This window comes from Folsomia candida, unplaced genomic scaffold, assembly GCF_002217175.1.
Source record: "Folsomia candida strain VU population unplaced genomic scaffold, ASM221717v1 Fcan01_Sc004, whole genome shotgun sequence".
Classification (NCBI taxonomy): Eukaryota; Metazoa; Arthropoda; class Collembola; order Entomobryomorpha; family Isotomidae; genus Folsomia; species Folsomia candida.
The window spans coordinates 8,865,447-8,888,978 of NW_019091196.1; the positions used below are offsets into that span (position 1 = coordinate 8,865,447).

The 23,532-nt window shown below is 37.6% G+C and overlaps 1 protein-coding gene across 3 annotated transcripts in view; it reads right to left on the minus strand.

The window, feature by feature from the left end:
• Nucleotides 1–17: 17 nt before the first annotated feature.
• LOC110848892 (homeobox protein abdominal-A homolog) overlaps nt 18–23,532 on the minus strand; it is a 40,520-nt gene continuing 17,005 nt past the window's right edge. For all 3 annotated transcript variants that reach the window (XM_035850691.1, XM_035850692.1, XM_022096236.2), the window contains exons 5-8: nt 3,780–3,809; nt 3,519–3,710; nt 3,258–3,386; nt 18–3,184 (exon numbers count right to left, since the gene is read on the minus strand). In XM_035850691.1, the coding sequence (XP_035706584.1) occupies nt 2,844–3,184; nt 3,258–3,386; nt 3,519–3,710; nt 3,780–3,809 (692 nt within the window). In that variant the 3' untranslated portion in view covers nt 18–2,843. The remainder of the gene's footprint in view (nt 3,185–3,257; nt 3,387–3,518; nt 3,711–3,779; nt 3,810–23,532) is intronic.

The window sequence follows — 23,532 nt, forward strand, 5'->3', positions numbered from 1 at the left end:
ACCAACAACGGCACAAATTATAACTCAACATTCTTTATTCACACATTGAAAGAAGTCGGCACATTACGTATGTATTCCTCCATTTTCTTTTCTATATCCATAAGTTAATTGGTTACTTAATGCATCCTTAACTTTTAATCATCCAACCAACACGCTATCATTAAGAATATCATTCTAAATTACTAACAATGAAAGCTGAGAGAGAAAAAAAAACAGTCAAAATCAATTCATGTAACAAAACCACTAATAACCACACATGTCAAATGACGAATTTGTCATCTTCAAAATTTCTAAAACTAAAATTCCTAACAATTAATGAGTTCTTGTCAAATCAAAGTTAACTTGAATGATTTTTACATATGCAGGAGAAAGCAGCCTAAATATTTCATAGTACATTTTTTATTCGTAATTAATTAAAACCTTATATTTAGTACGTATATCGGTTCACTGAATGAGATGCTGACAACAAACTCTTCATCATCATGTTGTCACTGAGTTGTTAATTAAATGCTATTCTAAAATTATCTACGTTTTTTTTTACAAAACTACGTATTCCTCCTCTTAAACATTACAATAATTACGAATTTCTCAGTTTTATTTTTACAATTATTCGCTAAAATCTATGCATATCCACAATATTGGGAGTAGGATTGGAAGTAACATGTATCCATAAATAATGCTAACTTCTAATAAAAATTGCTGATCATGAGCGTAAAACGTCAACCTACAATTAATATTTACCTAAATAACATTACAACTTATTAAAGCATACGCTGACCTCGTTAAGGTCGGTGGTTAAATAAACAAAATGAGTATTTATTTGTAACGGATAAATATGTAAATAGCTACATTGTAATTAAATGCAAAGGATAATAATTCGATTGCTGAGAGGTTGATTAATATTATTGTATTATGCGGCGGGTGCATAATTAAACAATTAACATATTAATTAACATTATAAAATTATCCATATGATGATACACGTAGCAGATAAAGCTTACATTTGCTTGTAGCTCTTACATATTATATACAACTAATTATTATTTATTAAACCTGCTTGAGACAATAAGAACGACAATAATAATAATAATGAAAATACTGTGACAATTAAAGCTTTTTCCGCCTCTTCAATAATTAATTGATTGTTGTAACAAAGATGAATTGTATTATTTAATTTAATGATTGCAGCCCGGATTCACAACGGATTGTATGAATATTCTTAGGTTTTTGTTGGAAATGTAATTCGGCTCTAAACTATTTTCTATTTATAAATAATCTGTTGTGATTAGTCAAGCAAAGTGAAAGCAAAAGTAAGAGTCGATACATAAATTTCACTCCCAAATTGAAAATCTGTCCTTCATGTATGTAAATATTTAATTGTTAGTATTTTTATTAGCCTAATTCCGTTCTTTTTATTATGTTATGAAACATGTCTAAAATTTCCTAAGTCCTCGTGTCAAGACATTTTTAGTTGAATCTTCGTATATCATGAGTAGTATGTTTCTAAAGTGAGTGATGTAAATGTGTACTTTTATTTTTAGTATGACTATTTAAAGTAAAAGTGAAACTGATTATCAAATTGATTCATATTATTTTAAAGATTTTTTTACCTTTACTTTTGGTGTTTATGATTGATAAATGTTATTCTGCACGTACATACTTAAAATTTGCATGGTTTTTGTCGGTATGAAGAAGAAAAGAGAAAGTACATAAATAGGAAAGAAACAGATTTCTACAAATATTTTGTTCGTGAATATTAAATTTCTCGTAATTATAAATATGTATTATTGCACACTAGGTTATTACAGTTTTTAAATTTAGTACGTATATATTTGGTAAAATTTACCCCAAATATTAATATATTTTAATACGGATTGCTAAATGTTGTTTGCTTCTATGTATCTGTTTATTGGTTGACTTTGATTTCTTCTCTCTTGAAGTTTTTTTTACATGACATTTTTATTTCTGTGGACTTTTACTCTTGCTCATTTACGAACTGCTGCTTTTACACAGTGGTTAAAATTATCCATAATTTTTTTCTTAGGAAAAAGAAGAGTATATTTATTTTTTATCAATTTTAGCCTATAAAATACCTTTAATACGTTAATATCATGGTTGACGAATGACTGGATTTTTACGAATATCAAGGTTTACCATTCAGTTTTTTTTGTCGGAGCATAATATTTGCATACGTATATTCGTTTCAATTTGTGTAATGGTTTCTGTTTGATTCCTTCATTTTTCTTAGTCTTGTACCAAAAGTATTTTTTACGAATATCAATTTCACATTGTTATTTTTTTAGGAAAGCTTATCATTACTCTCTATTAATAATAATCGTATTTTATGTAAATCCTATTGCACACACATACGCCAACGACCACACACTGGATTCATGTAAATTTAAACCAAAATTAGACTTCCATCCAACTATCTTCATCTTTTTTTGGCAAAATTCGCACGGTATAAGAATTCACAGAATGTTGTTACATATTTTTGTTTTTGCTACGACTCCCTTAAATAAAATGGCACAATAATAATAGATATGCAACTTATTCATAAATTAATAGTTGTACCAGAAAAAAAACATTATGCATACACCCGTTTTTAATACAAAACCTTGTAGTTGTACTGTTTTAGTCTAATTAACCTATCCTGTTGTATATAGTAGAGTACGAAGAGGCCTGTTCATTACGTATAATGTGTTGAATTTTTTGTATATTATTGTATAAAAAGGAGCAGTAATATGTATAATAATATAAGAAAAATCAATCGGGAAACAGAGAGACGACAAATTATTATGACAAATTGTTATGATTTTTCTTCTTCTTCCCCCTCCTCCAAATTACTTTGGAGGTGGCGAATCTATCGGAGAAAGTCTTTCATCCTTCATGAGAGAATCGTTCGATCCGGGGCCGGAGCTGCCATGTTGAAGTCCTTTATTGTTGTGAGATAGCATTCCCAAACCAGCCATTCCCATCAAAGCATCCCCCCCATTTCCCATCATCATTCCCCCAAGTAAAGGTCCAGGACCCATTAATGACCCCATCTTTCCGTTCTCCATGCCCCCCACGCCACTCGGATTGGAGTGACGATTGTTCATGATGGGGATGTCCTTTGACGAGGTGGAGGATGACGAGGAAGAACCACCCCCATTGCTGGAGCCGTTGGAGTGTGATTTTTCCACTGGAAAATAATTAGTACAAAATGCAAATTAGTAATTATTAATTGATTATCGATTGATTAATAATTTAACTACTTTTATCTCTGTCATCATTATTGCGATGATTCTCATTTTTATCGCGATTTGAAGATTTGCCATGTTTCGTAGGACCGTCATGATCATGCTCTCTTTCCCTGCGAGCCTGCTCGTTAATCTCTTTCACGGCTGGAAAAAAGAAAGATGTATCATCATGAATCATTTTTAACCTGATTTTTTAAGTAATTGGTTTCTTAAACAAAAGTGTACATATTATTAAGTAAAATAATTTTTTATTTAAAGATTCTGAATCAATTGTACCTCTGAGTTCCTTTTTTAATTTCATTCTACGATTTTGAAACCAGATTTTGATTTGTCGTTCAGTTAGGCAGAGTGCGTGCGCAATTTCAATTCGTCTCCGCCGGGTAAGGTAGTGATTAAAGTGGAATTCTTTTTCCAATTCCAGAGTCTGAAAACGGGTGTAAGTTTGTCTGCCACGGCGTCGAGGGCATCCTGTGGGCATAAAAAATGCACATGTACAATTGATCAAAATTAAAACTCTCCTCTTTTTTTTTGACTTACCATTCGGTCCGGTTGTCCAACAGTCAAGATCTGTAGGGAAAATATAATATAGGGTTCATTCATTTAGTGAAGAAAATTTAGGGAATGAAATGAACTCTACGGGAGACTAAGCCACACCCGAGTTTAATTAAAGCCATTGATTTGATTCAGAGGTTGGTTTATGGGCGAGCAAAGTTTTTAGTGGAGAAGTTTGACAAGTTTGATCACTTTTAGTGCTGTAGTAGAAGTAGGGATGTGGTGATGGAGAAGAAGAAGGAGAAAGACGTAGATAAGATGACAAAAGACAATCGAATCATTATCCATCCATCCATCCATCTATCCCTGGATCCAACTTTTTCTTCTTTATCTTGCTCGGAATTTTATACATGTAGGCATCAGAATCACACAACCTCTACCAAATTATGTCTCTCAGTCAGAGAGGACTTCTTCTTCTTCTTGGTGAAATTGGTTACTCGATTTGGTCTGCAATCTCTTTTTTAACTTGGTTGTTTTCAGACAAAATTCCAAACCTCACTCACAGAAAGAAGAAGAAGGAGAGGATTTAATGAAGCCATTTAATTCCCTAAGTTTTAATTGCACGACTAGTACCCATTAAATAGTGGAAATCTTGGACCTAACAACGTGGTAAACTTCATTGGTTTTGACACTAATTTCAACTAATTTATTGTGAAGAGAGAGCTACTAAAATAAAATTTAAAAAAGTGTGCAGAGACGTGTACATACATACGTTCGTTACATTCTGTCCTGCTCCTTCCTCCTTGATAAATAAACATTCAACTTAACGAGTGGAATAAATGGCCATAAAAATAATTACTTTAATGGTTATAGTGGTCATGATGGGAGAATTATTTCGACTTTATTATATCCAGAGGAGCAGAGTTGGTAGGATTGGTTTGGTCGTCACAAAAATTGTCATGAGTGGAGTGGACCACGACCACGAGTGGACTATGTTTAGCTCTCCTCTCTCTCTCTTTTTAGCTGTTTTTGTATGTGAAATGTGTCCATAAATAAGGTCGTAAGGATTAGTGGAGAGGAGAGTTGGGGTCAGAGTTAAGAGAGGTGGTCATAACTCTGTCGTTCTCGTCCATAACTCACACCCCATTCTGACAATGAGATTCTGCCTCGTATATAAAACCTACATACGTAATGGCATCGGAGAGGATTGAATATATACATACGAAGCAGGAGCAGTATTGTGTAATCAACATATTCCAAAAACCCTATAGTCACGAAATGCAAGGAAACGGATACATGCGGGACAGAAGTAGTAGTGAGCGTGGGGCTACTGATAAGTTGTCTGATAAGACGAAACTTATGGTGGACTTACACTTTCCTCCCAAAAATTTCCATTATTGTTAGATACTCATTCCCCAAAATTGCATACTGGTCAAGAGACTGTATTATTATGCGTGATCAATAATGGCAATCATGGTACGAGATACTATTTATGTCCAGTGGAGGGTGGGTGGAGGGACAGCAATTTAATGTACCTAACAAATATTTGTGACAAAACTTATGCCCAAGTCTCAATACAGTACGATCAATGTATTGTTGATGCACACACAAAAACATAATTGTACTCGAAATGATCAAATTTCTCTCAAGTTTGAATGTGAAAAGTCATTTGGTGTGACTTAACACGCCATTTAAGCTCGTTAGAGGAGGAACCGTCCATGTTCACAGGAAAATAAGAAGCAAACAACACAAACTAGATACTTGAAAAGAAAAAAATCCTTATTTTTCTCCAATTCCAACCAACATGATTATTTATTACCCGTGTCCTCCAACTGTTTAAAATGGCTCTCTCTCCATTCTTTGCATAGGATTCGGGACAAGATTATATATATTTTAGGGGGAAGGAATTCGAAAATGACGTGACTTTCGTGGAAAGCATCGCATTTCTTTAAAACTCGAGTCGAGTCCGGTACGGGGTCCATTATTGTTGTCACTTGTGTATTATTATTAGAAACATCTGCAACCTTTCCACCATTTTACTTACATCCCACAAGCATCCATTATTGGTGTAAAAGTGTCAGAAAAAGTACGAAGGGTTTAATTTAAGAGATTCTTACACAAAGGTAATAAAGGGACCCAGCCCTTCTTTACGGGATGGCCGACCTTGACCCTGACAATTCCCAAAAGACTACATACATGAATTATTATTATTATGATCCCGTATGAATTTTGTGGTAAATTCTTGCTTGATTAAGTTGTAAAAGGATAATTTGAATGCATGCTGCGCTTTTAGTACTTCGATAACTACTTGGAAAGGAATATGTACACCAATTTTAATATAAATGCAGTCGCATGCAAACAAACTAAATTCAAGCAAACTTGTAATTCTGTCGTGATTATTATTACTGGACTGGAAATGGAAGGACAATGAAATGAAACAAATCGTGCATCGTTCGTGTGTACGTGGATAAATAAAAGGCTCTCATGAGAAAGTGTCGTCAGTCAAGAAATAGGCTCCTTATGGGAGAAATTATTACAAAGCACAAGCACTCAGGTAGACTTTACATCGATAAAGCGACTGAAAATGGGGGATGTCACGACAGCCAGAGTTTAAATATTGTACATAATGGTGAACAAGAACAAAAGAAAGTTGGTGCTGCTGCTGCTTTCTCCAAAAACTCGTGTTCCTCAAGATCAATATTTAACACAACTATTTATCCGTGAGGGTGGAGAGATAAGGGGGAGTTTTCTGAGAGAGGCACCCAAACACTGCTTTAGTCTTGCCCAAAGCCACGGAAATGTGAAACAATCGCCATGTTCGCTCCAAAATGCGATATGGAGAAGAAAGGTGAAACAATTTCCTCGACTAACAACCTTCCTCCACGCGAGGCTGTGAAGCCTAATAATGGAGGAAATGACCACGAGTGAGTACTGATAGATTGTGAAGATTGGGGCGAAATGGCAGAATAAATTATTACATTTGATTTCATTCCGTTTTGATAATCATCAAAGCTCGTATGTAGTAAATAGTGGTGGTTTTCCGTACTTTCGACAAGTGGTCGATGTGCTAGGTGTGTGTAGTAACAATAAAAGAGAGGAAGAAAAAACTGAGTTTTATCGACGACATTTTGGTCCTTGTATGAAAATTTGCAAGTACTCAGAACTGGTTATAATGTAAGAAATAAGTGGAGATAAAACGTCTTGGGTTTTTGGTTTGCCCATTTTTTTATTCTTTGGGATTCAACACATTTGTAAAGTGTGTAGAATTGTAATAAATTGCTTGAGAAGAAGCAGCAGCAGCAGGTTTACAACCCGAGATGACAGTATAGCTTCGTTTTTCAGTCTCTGTGATGGAACAAGTCGAGAAATATCTAAATACTAAATTTTTTATGGACAGTTTCATTTTTAGAGGGAAACAGCACATTCACCAACTTGCTACTTACAGATATGCGATGCTAGAGCAGTTTGAAAAGCATGGAATAAGATTCTATAGTTTGAAAGTTTGAAAAGATTTGTGAATAGGAAATCAAAACCGCAACGAGAACAGAAAAAAATAAAATAATCATATCTTTCTTTTTTTAAGAGACAATTTTCCAACCGCATATTTCCTCCCATTACACTCTTGAAGGTGAATTGTTACTATTATGAATTTCTTGGTTTTGGGTTGATGAATTATTTTTATACTTTTTATAACATGATTATCGAAAGACTAAGAAAACTTGAAGCGAAATATTAATTTTTTTTCAATCCTTGCTGTTTAACTAAAATCAAACGAAACGCCACCACCAATTTCTTAATAAGCGATTCAATTTGGAGAGAATTTGCAATTTATTGAGCCATGCTGAGTAATTTGCTAGTGCAAGTTACTTATTTAGATTGGCCTGGGTTGGTCTATTGGTTTAGATTTGAGGAGAATTTCCCACAATTGGTTCATGTTAAGGTTGAAGAATTATTATTGATTCGAATTGACTGCGAGTAATGAGAGGTTCACGAAATATGGTAGATTTGATTTGATGATCTCTCTGTGATAAAGGCGTGTGTGTGACAATGCAAAGTTTTCTGTGCAATTCATTCACCTGAATTGCAGTATTGCGGTCTGGGTTTGCTGAGTGAGTTGGTAAAATATTTTGAAAAAAATACTTGATTATTATTACCAACAAAATTCATTCATCCAATGGGAACTTGTTATTAGCTTGATGGCTGAACCTATATTTTCGTCGTGGCCAACCCAGCATGCATATTTACATGTCCCATTTTATTTTCTCACAGCACCACCAATATCACTCCCATTTTAATAAACCGTTCAAAGTTGCTTGATTGCGAATCATTGATACCAAAAATTGGAGAATTGTATTGATACTTTGATGCTTTACTGAACCATGAAATTGTAAACAAATTCTTAATAAAGGCACTACATTTACCAAAGAAATGCAGGATGTGACGTGGCCCTGAAATAGCGAAAAAAAAATTGAGCCGACGACAACTTTTGTGTAAATTGCAACATTTATAAAGTATGAAAAGATATGGTCGGGTCATAATAAAAGTATAGACGAGATAATTAATGAGAGAGACAGGATTTCAACAATTTACTTATTTTTTAGTGCAGAAAACGAGTTCATTTCGAGAAAAGTTCGCAAGCAGTTTCTTTAACATTTCTATTTTATAAAACTACTAATCATCCTCTTTCTCTCAACCTTTTAAAAAAAATTAGCTAAAACCAACGATTGCAGTAATATAATACCCGTGTAAGTTACATGTAATAGATAAAAATGTGAGAAATTACTGCACAAAGGAAACAACAATACGGGCCGTGATGCTAATACTAATTGGGCCATAATTATTACCTCAAGTACGACTAATTAGTACATGCACACGGAGGTAGTGTGGGAGGCTTTTGAGGCAAAAACCCCGTGGTGAAAAAATATTTTCCGAAATTAAGACTAGAACTTACACATGTAACTGGTGTCCATCCATGCTTAAAATGCTCAGACTGGATAATAATAGCATGCCCACACACAATAATTACGTTTTAGGTGGATATTTGGGTGAATATTTCCAAGAAATGGACGTAATTAAGATAAAGAATGCCTCTTCATAAAATTATGCCAGGCCACCACCAATCTTTTGGAAGTTACTAATTCTTACTTTATCTTTATATCTCAAATTCTCCGCATGTAAAACTATTCAAGTTTTATTAAATCAGGAATGCACGATATCTATCCCATTTATATTTTCCTAATTTACTAAAAATCCTTAACCGGAGTTAAGATTTAGCAAATTTACAAATTATGAAATGATTTCAAAATTAAAGCAGATTATGAAAAAAATTATGAAATTATTTTCTCTCTCCAACATATTTACACATGTACCTATGTGCATGCGTCCAGGAACACATACAAAAAACTTGGGAAACATGAAAGGATATTAATTTCCCTTAATGTGGCCATCGTCTCCACTTTTATTTCTTTTTATGGCTGAATTATATACCTTTGCATTAGTCCTACTAGAATACCAAGTGCTTTCTTATTACACCAAGAAAAAGACGGTAAAACCATCTAAATACCTACCCAAAGTCAAAACCCTCTCTTAAAATAAATGCCCTCCGCCATCTCCATTCGAGCCGGTGGGGGTTCCAAATTTCCGAGATGAATGGCTCACTTCATACGCAGGAGGAACGACCAATCTACCAAATTAAAGTTTCTTTTTCATATCCTAAAACTCCTCAGACGCAAACCACAAGGGAGCGAGAGTGCGAGGGACGTGATTTCCCTTCACAAAGGATAAAAGTTAAATTGTGTTTTAAATTTCGAATAATGGTCGCACTCCGGCTCGCGAGATTGCATAATATTTGTCGTAATGGGGACAATTATTATTTCAATGTTCCTCTTCGTTTTCGGTGGAATGGTGCTGTAACTGTGTAATCACATCTAAATGCGTACACAAAATGCAGTAATTTTAGTTTTGGACTGACTCAATCAAATTAGCAAGAGAGAGGGAAAGTCTACCATTTCCGCTTCATTTAGCTTTAAAAACGAGATTAAAAACGGGGCGCAAACATTTTATTTTATGCTGCTCAACATTTTCAATTGAATACAAAAAACATGATTTTATTTTACAAAGCACCACTCCGGAGTCGGAGGGAGAGTCAATAAAAACTTGTAAAGAGTTCTATACGATTCGTAATGCAGATAAATTGATTTGATTACATTTGATGAACTGAGGAATACTATAGAGCGAGTAACGTTCAGCGTAGTTTTTAGTGAGCAGTCCGAACGGAGGTTTGGATTCAATTTAATTCAATTTATTTTCAATTTACACTCCTTTAATTTAGACTGCGAGGGAAAGTTTATTGTCGAATTTGCTGCCTACTTCATTTTTTATTTGATTACGGAACTAATCCTACTTTTAAAAAAGGCTAGAATAAAATAATCTTGATTGCTAGAATTTCGAGATGAACGAAACTGTTTTACAGACATTTTTGTTACACAGAATTTGGTTCGAATAACTTATTTTGAAAAACGAGTATTTACAAATTGCACAAAACTGTATCTTTTCCTCCCCGAAAATTTCAAGTCTTCTTCTTTCCAATCGAAAAACTGAGAGAATTAACTGCACGAAACGAGCCATTATATAAAATGTAAAATGACATTTACATACGTTTTACGTTACGTAGCATAAAAAAAATCTTCTTGTCATGGAGGAAAAGTAGATTGGTTGGTAGTGCACCGTGCATGGTTATTATGGTGGCATGGTTCTTGGTGGGAGTGGACTCTGGGGACGGGGATATCCATCTACTTAACTTTTCCCAAGGAGGAGGAGGATAGGAACCCAAGCCTGACTGAACCCATTCAACCCGTCACATAAAGAAGGGGCAAAGATCCTCTCAAGAATACGAAACAGCCCATTATACGCATTACATACCGGAGACAGGCCTTCCAATAACTTTGTGCAGCGTGACATTCAAATTTTATATTATTATAGGAATTTTTCGAAATGTCACCTTCCCAGTTCGTACGTACGGGTGGTGGATGGATGGATGGATGAGTAGGAGGTGGAAGAGAGAATTTTTTTCAGACTTTGGTTTCGCTCGGATGGATCGATAAAGTAAATCTGAAATGTGGCAATTTAAATTCTTTGCAGTCGATCAACCGTTACGAGCCTTCTGGGAGGAAATCCGATAGAAGAATCTATTCTGGAGGAGAAATCCGACAAAATTCACTCCCTCAACGAATGAGTGAGGGTGGTCGTCGTCGTCCCATCTCTTCATTCTTGACGATCCGTCTAGTACCCGAAATCACGTCAAGAAAGCGACCCGGGTTTTATTTTATGTATTATGCCCTGGTCACCCTGCACATGGCAAAGTTATACAGAGACCAACTTTTCTAGCTGGAGGAGAGAGAAGAAGAGAGATACAAGTAATTTAATGGGGGAGGAGAATGTTTTATAGAGAAGTTGGGGTTATAAGGGGGCGAAGGCAGGGTAACATGCATTGAAATGGGACCTTTATCATAAGACGGGAACATTCCGGGCAACTTCTCCATTTCCTAAATCGCCTCTTCACCTTTTCTCCTTTTACATTCGGACAAACTCACTCTTTCCAAACTTTTCTTTGAAACTTCATGCAAGACACAAATTGCGAGCAAAAGTCCAGTCTGATTAATAAATAATTGTGTCTTCACTTTAATTCGGAAAGAAATCATGTTTGCATACGTACCCCCACGACGAAAACTGTGTGGCGATGTGTGCATTTTTTCTCATGGCGAATGTCATGTCGGAATATGGGAGAAAGGGTGGTGCATAGCAATTGAGGAGGAGAAGAAGACTGGAAAAAGTGTCCAATATCCATTCCCATTAGATTTTATACTTGAGCAGCAGCTCTTCTTCTCTCCGAGTTGACTTCACTACTTGACTTTTCTTGGAGACAACGACTTCACCGGATGGAAAAGTTGCTCGCACAACGACGTCGTTACTCCCATCCATCCATTCATGCACATTCCCCATTGTGGAGAAACTGCTGAGAATGGGATTGGAGATGAGAGCTGACTACCCGGGTTAAATTCGGGAAATGTGTTGTTTGCTCATGCTCGCAAATGTGATTTTTTTTCGACGGCAAGATTTCCAAAAACTCTTCGTTTTCAAAAACAAACTTATTATGACCATCCTTACAAAAAAGGAGGGGTGAATAGTCGTAATATTATAATTACGATGACAGGTCAGGTCAGGTCAGTGAATGAAAGTATGACGGAAATACCCGACTTTTATTTAGTATGCACTCCATCACATCAAGTGAAAGAGGTGGAAGTAGTAGTTTTTTTACAGTAATTGCATAGGTTATTTTCTCTCGGCGAAATTTATTTTGATGGGACAAGAAGTCTTTATGTTATGCATAGAATGGAATGGATGCCATGTCCACAAGCCATACACGGCACGGGATTGAATATTGTAGCAATTCACATACTCCATCCAATCCACACGGGCATTATTACCTCGCATTACACCCTGTGCATTGCATTCCCGTGCGTTGTGCTGGGTGGATTGGATGTGATGCGATATTTTGCTGGTCATGGAAGCCGTTAGTAAAACTACTACAAGTTCTCTGACTCAGACTGGAATAGACCGTTTAAATCATTGCCTAATGGGCTGGGCAATCACCTGCAGATGTTTCTATACTTCCTAATGGCACCTCCATTCCATTCCACGAATACGAATGATACGAAGCAAGGCAATGTTGCTAATAATAATAATCGTAATAATCTCACAAAGTAAACTTCCATTCGAGAAGGAGCTGGCATGGATTTTGTCCTATTTTTAATAAAAAGAGGGTGAAAAATAGAGTACACAAATCTCAACCCTTTTTATTTTCTCCATCCTGGCTAAATATGGATGTTTTATGTGCATGTACGTCCGTATGTATTTAGCTCAGATTCAATCCCCCTCCTCGTGAAGAAAACCCGTCTTAAAAATAAACTCGACAAGTAAATTACCATAAACTAGAGGAAAATAGTCATTGAAACGGTTCCCTTATAGCCATGTTGATTTCATGTCAATCGCTTTCTTGGCTATTTCTACAGAAAAAAAACAAACATGAAAAGTGACTGGTGGGTCATTCAGAACTGTGTCATGAATGAACTCGTTATTAAATATTTTCTTAGAGGAAAAGTTGCTTCGAAATAATAAAATTTATCCCGATGATAAAACCGCATCGTACTTTTATAAAGTTATGAATTTTAAATTAGTTGACAAAAGTCGGTAAATCAAGGAAACTTGTTCTGATTGCTCATTCATTCATGACGACGATGGTGATGCCAAAGTGGAGACGACGCGGAGGAGGATAATGATGAAATTATTATAAGAATTAAAAATTTCGTGGGTCAGCACAGCATTAAGAATAAAAGTGTAGAAGAAGAAGGAGAAGCAGGTCGTTCTTCTTATTATTATGACACCAGTCAGTGTCGTGTTCTGCTGTTGCCGTGTCAAGATTTTTATACATTTTCTTATTTTATAGCCACAAGAACTCGTCGTAATTTCCTGACTTTAGTGAGTATAACAATAAAAGGAATCTCTTGCAGGGAAGGTTAAATGGATGCATGCATACTCACACTCGTCACTATTTCTTACTTGGCATTTTTTACAGGATAAGATGGAAAATTATAAAATATAATGTCCATAAATTGTCGTAATAACGAGAAATATGACAGTTTATTCAGGTTTATGTAAATCCATTCAAAGAAATAGTGCCGCTAATGCAGCATAAAAATGTGACGACTCGGCAGGAATTAAAAAAAGAGTTTCTTTTATAGCGATGTGTCGCCAATTACAGTAGAATAATTAGTGATGCTCAATGGAAATTAGTGGTCAAATTAAGTCAATTTCTTATTTTGGAAATCAATTTAACAAAAATGGCTATACCACAAATTTCAATGTATGCTAGTCTTCCACCACGAAATATAGTCGGTCCACATGAGACGGAATATGGCATTGCGGTTCCTTGCTAGAATTAAGTAACTACTTCTGCCTATAGTCCACCGGATAAATGAAGACATAATAATAATTCTTGAGCTTATGGTCATTACGCCAGAGTTATTACACTGTTTGTGCGTTACATCCAATCGGATAGAGTAACCAAGTGCGTAGGGAAGGACATTTCAAAAATCTTTCTTATTATGCCACTCTCCATTCCAAAGAAGAGAGACCTATCCCACGGAAAAATATAATGAAATGAAACATCCCTGTACCGTTATGCCTTCCGTGGTGGTGGATTTCTTTGAGGAAGGAAAGAAGAAACGCGTAAATTACAAGTGCACAGGGATCATTTTTCACAAGGGATTTCGTCCATCTATACGACTGCCCCTTCTTCCAAGGATAATAAATCAGGATAAATTCCGCACACTGTGTAATAACCTGAGCTTCACCTAACAAACGAACCGACACTGACTGCCATCCATGTAATAATGGGTGTGGTTTCGTCTCTCCGTTCGCCATGATGATCATGCTGCTGCCCCGTCCAATTCATCCAGGGGCAAGGGAAAAAAATCTTAATTTTAGACTCCATGTACAAGAAAAGTTGAGAGTTTATCTTTAATCATAGGTTTCGTTAACGGGTAATTTAACTTTGCCAAGTCTTTAAAATTGATGACTTTTTTTAGAAAGTTTTACTTCCACAGAATCGTTGCTGACATGAAATAGAATCGTGAGCTGAGAACACACTCCCAAATTGTGGGTGGTGATTTGGTGTGAATTTGGAGGACGGGATGAAATCGGAAATTGAGAGTTTTTCTCTCCAGCCTACAGCAAGTTGTGTCGTTACGTGCCTGAGGTGCATGGATGTCGTTTGCGTGTGACGTGGATGGAAGTTGGTGATGGGGATGAAGGTAATTTACGAGAATGAGAATGAGCCCGAATTGGGAACTAGGCTCGGAAAAGGAGGAAATTTACCTTTCCTTGAAGAAGTAAAAGTAAAAGTTTTTGGGAGTTAATGCGACTTGGAAACTTCTGTGGTCGACATGGAACGACAACTCAATCCTCTCTAGTCTGATTTATTCCTTTAATAATGGCACATTCGAGATCCTGGTGAAATTATTTCCTTTCTTCTTCCCCAACCGCCATTAATGATGCCACTCCCACTATTTGGATAGAGCAGAGTGTGGCATCAAAGTTCCTGGGGGGATTTCCAGGATGAGGATTTTTATTAATAAAATATCCATTTTGTGGGACATTTGACATTAGCACCCCATTAAATTTAGGCTGTGTTGTTGGCTACGCAGATATTTGAGGAGCCATGATGCACAACAATCTCAACAGAGACAGAGTGCATACTTGGACGTATCGATCGATCGAGATAATAATGAGGGGGATGAGATGATCCATATATAACGACGGCCTCCCCTCCTTCTCCTGGGCCTGTCATTCCTCCCCCTCTTTAAATTTGTGATGGAGCCATATGTTTCACAAAATTGGAGATGGAGAAGCCAACTAATGACATTTTCATGCAACTTTTCCCATACAGTCTCGATTTTCGTCAAACAGAAATGCGACACTCCCCCGAAAAAAAGAAGATTTTTTCCCAATACAATCTCTCCGGAAATGAAATGTGAACAATTCCTCTGTCACTAAAACTTTCCTGCTTTCCAAATAATACACTAATTTTCTACCAAAATCATCAAAATCGAATCATAGCTTATCGGATGCTACCAAAAAAGCGCAGAATGTGCAAGTTTAAAATTCCAATTTTGTTCGAAACTCATGGTTTTTTGCCGTGGATGGCGAGCGGAGAGGAGAAGTAGGAGTAGGAATATAGACCAATAAAAGTCAACGATTATAGTTAATTATTGCAGCAATAGGGATGCAAAGTCGGGCCGTTCTCATTTACGGCGAGAGGAAACTGGCGCTTTTATGATGACCAAGTAGTTCGTTTTCTCTCTTCTTATATATATTACACCGCTGCTGCTCCTAAGTTAAGTTGGAAATGGAATGCTAGTGCCACTGCTGTTCAAAGTACACCATCCACTCAGCCAGGGAATGAATATTATAGCAAGAGAAATGGTGAGATAGTGGAAATGCTGGGCATTTGGGCATAAAATAAATGAAGATACACTTTCACTCGCTCCTTTAATGGGAATTTATATGCAGCCCAGGACTTTACTTTAGAAAGAGAGAGAGGGAAAGGAAGAGAGAGAGAGAGCATCATTTCCAGTAATTTCTCTCTCTGCATCGTTATTTCAACGATGGAATGAATGGTCGTTCTGCAGGGAAATTAAACGAGAAACGAGACACAGATGAAACTATGGATGGTGAATATACTCATGCGCAAGGCAGAGATAATAAGTAGACAAACTTTTATTTTATTCCCCGCTATCGGATAGAATTTGAAGGAAAGTTTGAAAATTTCAAAAGTAAAATAACTTGTGACACTACTTAATAATAAGAGATGTGATTATGACGCTCATGCATTCCGGAATTATTAAGGGACCAAAAACCAGTCGTAAAGACTAAGGGGAGGATTATATACATGGAGGCCTTTATTATTATATTGTACGATTATTATCCGTCCTTCCAACTGGTACGATGTAATGCAATGTGTATCATAACGATATCCTCGTCTCTCTCTGCAACTCCAATCCAAGACGCTAAGCTAACGGGGCCTTTAATCTTTGATAAGAAAGAGAAACTTGATTTAGTTGCGGGTCTCGTCGTGGATTAGGTCGTCCCGATCGGGCGAATGAGACGAGAGGATAAGTAAGAAGGAGATCAAGTAAGACGACGAATAGCTTCGATTACTTGGGGACAAAGTTCGAGTTGGATTCAATGTAATGTAAAATAATAGAAGCAATCAATTTGATCCGAGGACTATTGCTAGTACTGGAACTGCTGTAGAGGCATTCCACTGGATGTGTACAACTTTCCCTGATTCCATTTTTCAGAGAGAGACAGAGATTCAGGCTGATTCTCGCAGGTGTCACTACCCGCTCGCAGAAGGGGCGTATGAAACTCACCAGTCTTTGTCTCTCTCTGACAAACATTTTATGGTGAACATTTTCTTACCAACGAGCATCTCATTTAATGTAATATGTAATGCATTCATGTGCTTAATGTGCTTAATGTGCTTATCTGAAAAATTGATAAGTACACTGATAAGCACTGTAGCGTTAATTTTCGAGCGCATAGTATCATTATAAATTCCGAAACGCGTAAGTTTTAAATTTGGGGCGGTTTGGACAGACTAAATTTGCTTATCTTAAAAATTGATAAGTACACTGATAAGCACTGTAGCGTTAATTCTCGAGTGCATAGTATCATTATAAATTCAGAAACGCTTAAGTTTTAAATTTGGGGCGGTTTGGACAGACTAAATTTGCTTATCTTAGAAATTGATAAGTGCACTGATAAGCACTGTAGCGTAAAAATTTGAGTGCACATTATCATTATATATTCAGAAAAGCTTAAGTTTTAAATTTTTTGGCTATTTATTATATACATGTCATTATTGCATAAGCTGCCTTGCTACGGCTCTTGCCTTATGAAGCGCCTCCCCCAGAAACTTTGACCCCAAAAAACTCATGGTAGCGGCCATTTTTAGTCGGACAACCAAGGCTGAAAATGTAGCTCTTCTCATGAAGAAAAATCTGGCATCAGGTTGTCAGACTAAAAATGGCCGCTACCATGATTTTTTTAACGATTTATGTGTATGTGAAAAAACCGCCAATTTTCGAATTTTGAAACTCTTGATGCATCAAAATGTTCGTATTCAAGGGGGAAGTCAAATGTCAAATGCAACTTGGGGTCTAAATCTTTTTGTACCGAGTGTACATTTATTTTCTCACTTTTGCCAATTTTCTTCCGCAATTTTTGAAGGGGGTGTGGTTGCATATAAATTAATAATAGCTACGTTATATTGATCCTTTCACCAAAATATAAGGTTCCAATTTTTTATGCGAAATTCGGTGACATCGAGGCGAAAAGGGGTTGTACAGTACACTCGGCCTTCCTCTGTAATCGAAAAGAACCACCATGTACTCACTACCTTTTCTTCGGAGAGAAAGACGACGACCAATTGCAATCGTCGTCGTCGTGCCGGCTACTTAACCACGAAGCGTAGGAAGACGAGATGTAGGTAGGGATGTGTACAGGGTGGTTGGTATAAAAGTTGCTGGCAGGGGTGGACATCTCAAAGGAAAAAGGTTAGGTTTGTACGGTGAAGTTTTAGTTTTTTGGTTGGTCGACTTTTTTGAGGGACACCCTTTCTTTTATCCCAAAAAGGGAAGAAAGTGGAGAAAGTTGGCAAAGACGAAACAGAGAACGTCGGTCGGATTGGAAGTTTCTCTCTCTGAGAATAATCGTTAGAGGAGATGATGATGATTTGGTGGAATGTATAGAAAAAGCAATAATGAAATTCAGTCGGATGGACTTTCTCCCAGTTCGATTTCCCATTGTGCTGAATTATGACCATCTAAAACCGTCTAATCGCCTCCCATTCGGCACAACGGCCTATTCCTTGGCATTCCTCAGTCGAAGGTTTCTTCTTTTTTGGGAATCGAATTCCCTCCATATTTACAGAATGGGTCATACCATCGCATCATAACATCCAATCCAACTGGTGCATGATTCAAAATCATGCACTCTCTTTTTGAATCATTTCAAAAACAGAGTGCAATTTTTTTCAATTTTACATATATGCCAAAAATAAATATTTATATGAAAAGCGGACAAAAAACCGTTAATTGGAAAATCGGGCCTCTGGAATTTTCGATTTCTAAAACCAGAACTATCCACCACCAAACACCACACAATATGTAGTACTCTTCTTTCTTGCATAATACGAGCCCATGGCGTTGTTCATTTAATTTGATGCGATAGGGTAGTTGTATTACTCCTCGTGTAGCTGAGGTATAATAGTGGCATGCATGTGGCATACTAATCTCCACTTTCTCCACCATCTCACCAGCCACTTTAAATATTTATGCATAATCATATTGTCAAGTCAAGCCTAGCGATATAGCAGAAGTCCTCTCTCTCTCTCTCCGTAGTCTTCGAGGTGTATTAGACTTTTTGGTCGTTTGGGACATTTGGAGGAAAAGTGTCTCATATTTCTAAACCTCATTCTCATAAAGATCCATCCATGGAATTAGCTCGTATCAGCAGCCGTTGGTTCATATAAAAGGCTCACTTTCTCCACAGGGCATCCACACAATTTCGTCACACCCATCCCGCCTGGTTATGCAATATGCCAGCAGTCACCCGAGGGTATGGGTGACCCGGACGAGCGACATGCTTAAGCCTCTCAGTATAATGTATGAGAATAATATAGGAAGAAAATGGATGGTCTTGCCTGAAGCTAACGGTGTAGAAAGGCCATTCAATACTCGAGAGGTTGTCATTGTATGACGCTATCTTGGAAAAAGTGTCACTTTCAGAGGATTTTTTTAGCCCAGAAAACAACTCATGGGCGCCTCTCTGCTCATACTGGGGGCCATTTAGACTCGAGAATTTTAATTAAATTGCACACTCTCTCCCAGAAATAAGAGCATGTCTCAAATTTTGAATGTGGATTTTTCCTTCTTTCTCTTCCATCCCATTTTCCAGCCTCGTCGTTCGTGAGCAAAAGACAGAGATGGAGAGGAGTGGTGAGACTGCTGCTGGTGGGATTAGTGGCTGTCGGAGGAAATGAAGAGAAGTGAAGGCTAATCTGATGCTCTGGACGAGTCTCAAGAGTGCACTTTATCCCACCCGGGTCTAATCCGGTGTGTCATTCCGTATGAAACATACGGAATGTATAAAGAGAGAGATATGTAGAGGGAAAAAATACATTTTTTGGGTACAAGATAAGGTCGGAATTTCGAAAAAAATGGTAAAATTCTACATTTCTAAAACCATTTCAGGTAAAAAAAAACTTTCCTTGTCTAGTGTAAAATTGCAATGAAGAAAAGTAAAAGTATGTTTTGAAAAAGTTTTTTTTGCGTAGGTGGCGACGTAACGTGTGGATTTTCTTTTTTGAAATGGTCGTCTCCGTTGATGGTTGATGTTTCTCGAAATGAGGAAAGTGGGCGATTTTTTGTGAGGATTTTTTCCCTTGGACTACTGGTCTCTTGAATTTGGTGAACGCGAGTTGTTTGAGTTGTCCTTGCGTTTTATGAGGTTGTTGAAATGGGCTCAAGTGGAAGAGCAACTTGGTTAAGCAGCACCACCACAGCCCCAAAAACACCCGGATGACCATCTCCACTCACACTTGTCTCCTTTCTCTCCTTTCCCTCTCTTTACACACTCGAGTACAAGTCGACTGGAAGAAATTGCCTCCACAGAGATTCATCCAGACTCTCATACACTTTCACCCTTTCTCTGAGAGCTTACTTTCTTTTTAAAAATGTAAAAAAATCATCCCACTCCACCCACTTCCATCCATCCCATTTTCGAGTAAATTAGCAAAACACATTTAAAATGAGGAGAAAGTGTACTTGCCCAAGAATTGGTAGTATACATAATACGGCGCATTATATGATGACGATGGTGGCGCGGTGGTAGTACGAGGCCGAGTCACGAAGAAGGGCTATTTGCCTTTATCTCATGTCCATGTCCCGTGTAAATGGCTGCTGGTCGGAGTGAACAGACCATTAGATAAAGAAGAGAAAGTCTTCTGGATTTGAAGGAGAGAATGAACCTCTCTCTTTTTTTCCGTACTTTCTCCGTTTTCCTTCTGGTTCGTCTACTACCCTCTCCTTCTTCTTGTCCTGTACGTATATGTGAGTGCAAGTGGTCATAATTTCGGGTGGACTGAACCCACATACATACGCACGTCCATCCGTCCGTCCGCCTCACTCACACTTGATGGCATCAGAGTGAAAGTGCAGCTTAGTTTGTTTTATGTGGAAAACTGGTCGGAGGAGGAACGATTAGACCAAGTTATTTGGGCAGGTAGCAGGCTACTCATACTCGTTGCAGTATGGGTCCAATTACGTGGAGAGAAAGTGCCACTGCTGGGCTGGATGTGAGATGAAAGTGAGTCACTTTCTCCCATCGTGGCGGTGGTATGGTGGTGGCAATAAATCAGAAGGCCGCATCTGCCCAGCACCACCGTTCCCGTTACGTGAATGGGTTGCGGAGAAGCTCATTACGAAATTAATGGAGGCCTTTACCTAATCCATTAATCGGCTCTGTTGTGAAACTAGATCGCCCTCTTATTGCGCGCAGCCTTTGAGCGGCGCTGAGCGAGTGGATGGATGGGTGGATGGATCAAATTTATTAGAATGGCGGAAGAGGAGTGCCTCTCCGGCAAAGTGATCCTCGTGTCGGTTCCATATGCGGGGATATTGGCCAAATTTGCATAAAATGGTCCCATCTGCCTCCCATCAGTATACCAATTTCACTCTCTAGACCAGGCGACTTTCTCTCGCGTCAAGATCCATACCACAAGACATGAGAGGTATGTACTGTATGTATCAAATTTCATAATTTGATATCTGATCTGAAAAACTTTTTTCGAATTTTTAGAAAAAATCGTTTTCTATTAAAATTTCTAAATGATGCCCAGAAGAAATTGGAGGACACTCTGCTTAATGTGATTAGCATACATACGCAGCGAAGGTTATTCGATTTGGTTCGTCGTGATGTCATGATGACGATGATGACGAGGACGAAAGTAGGAAAAGAAAATAAGAAAGGCTGCCGTGGATGAGAGAGGAAATGAAGTCTGGTGATATGAGGCATGCGGAGTGCACCATTTTGTTCCATAATTTGTAATTTGGATTCCGCAGAAGCAGCGAAAGGAAGAAGAAACAGGGTGAGCTCTGCCTCTCTCCTATGATGCCCGGGTAGTCCTCGTGGTTCGTGGTGGTACCAGTGAGTGCAGAGACAATGGAATGGCTGGCAATAATCGTAAGACGGAGCAGTTCGAGTATCAAATTCCGCCCAAGTAGCAACTCCTCTAATGGCTGCCCTAACAGAATCGGATGAGATGGACGTGGACCAAGCAGCAGCGGGGATGGTGGGGAACGGGTCGTCCATGCCACACCCACTCACCCACCGGTTTCCTACACCCGTCTGGAGGACAACATGGTGCATGGATGGGGTCGAGAGAGAGAGTTGATTTGGCTAGGATTTCACATTCATTTGGTGATTTAGCTGAGCGAAACTTTTGTCGAAATGAGGACTTCAGTTTATGAATCATATTGCCAATGTATTAGACCATTCCTGTGTAAGTGACCTTTATTATGTCTCTAGCGAAAGTATTTATGTAAAATTTTTTATATTTGTATGTCGAACTTATTCTAATAGAATTCTTACATTATTGTCTTAATTATTAGTTCATATTTAATAATTATTTCAAAAAGTGTCTTGTATTTTATATCAATATTAATACAAATCGGCTAGTTTTACGAGAATAAAACAAGTGTATTGCATGTACAAAACTCTAACAACCACCTCTTCTGTGATGGGCCAAACCAGCCATATTGCCACAGTGTTTGTTGCACTTCGGGCACACAGGATCCTTGCCTGCGCAACCCCGTTTCCTGTGTCTTGTAATGCTCGAAAGATACTTGAAATCGCGGCCGCAGTCTGCACAAACTGTCACATATGGCACCCCCGGACATTGATGTAGTTTGTGTCGTGCCAAGTTACCAGGATTTCCGAGCTCTTTGTTGCAATCAAGGCACAATGTTTGTCTAGTGCCATTACATTTAGCAATGTGCATTTTTAAGTTGCCACGGGCACATTTACCCTTTGGTTCATATCCACAGGCGTCACACTTGAGCTTAACAACTTTGTTTCTTGCAATAGTTGGAGGGTGTACAACGATTCTTTCTAGAAATGGCATGGCAAGGTCTTGAGCTGTGGCAATTTTATTGCTACACCTTATATCGATATGGTCACTAAGACTCAAATCCATATCATACAAGGGAACACAAGTTTGGTTAAGGTCTTGTATGGAGTTCGATGTGATCACATAGTCCAAAGTGGAAGTGATGTGATTAACTTTGTTAGAATCATGTAGAGCATGTCTAGTAAAGACGTTTGGTTTCCACAACTTATCTGCTACATTTCGAAAACCATACTTCTTTACGATTTTTTGAAGTTGGTCAAACAACTTCGACCTGATGTCTGGTTTCTTTTTGGGTTTCAATTTTTGCATATTGAAATCTCCGAGCCAAATGCAATGTTCGTCTTCATGTTTTCTACATAAAACTTTAATAGTTTGCAACCATTTCTGCTGCTCAACTGGTCTCCTCTTAATCTTACGATTGTTTGATGGGAAATAGATATTGAAAAACAGTATCTCTTTATCTAACAAATCGCAGTCAACCTTCACCATCATGAGCCTTTCAGGATTTAGTGGTAGGTTAGGATTTGATGACCTAAGCATCATACGACGGACTTTGACGTGTTTATAAAACAAACCCACGCCATAGCTCCATTTTGTGGGGTCTGTTTCCACTGGATTGATGAATGGAAAATGGAATTATATCCATAATGCTGTTTTAAAAAGTCAGCAATTTTCTGCTCGTCTGAAGCTGGAAGTTTAGTTTCTTGAATAAAAATCAAGTCATTTTCATTCCAATGAGGCATCATTTTTATAATTTTTTCTTCAGTGATGCCATCAGCATTCCAAGAATGATATTTGAGAATTTGAGCCATTTTGCAATTTTATAAATCGCACAGAACAATTATTTATTTAGACCGCACAAAGCAGTTATTTATTAAAACCGCACAAAGCAGTATTTTCTGAACCGCACAAAGCAGTTTTATTTAACCGCACAAAGCAGTTTAGGACAAAAGACAAAAACTATATATATAAATTAATAATTAATCT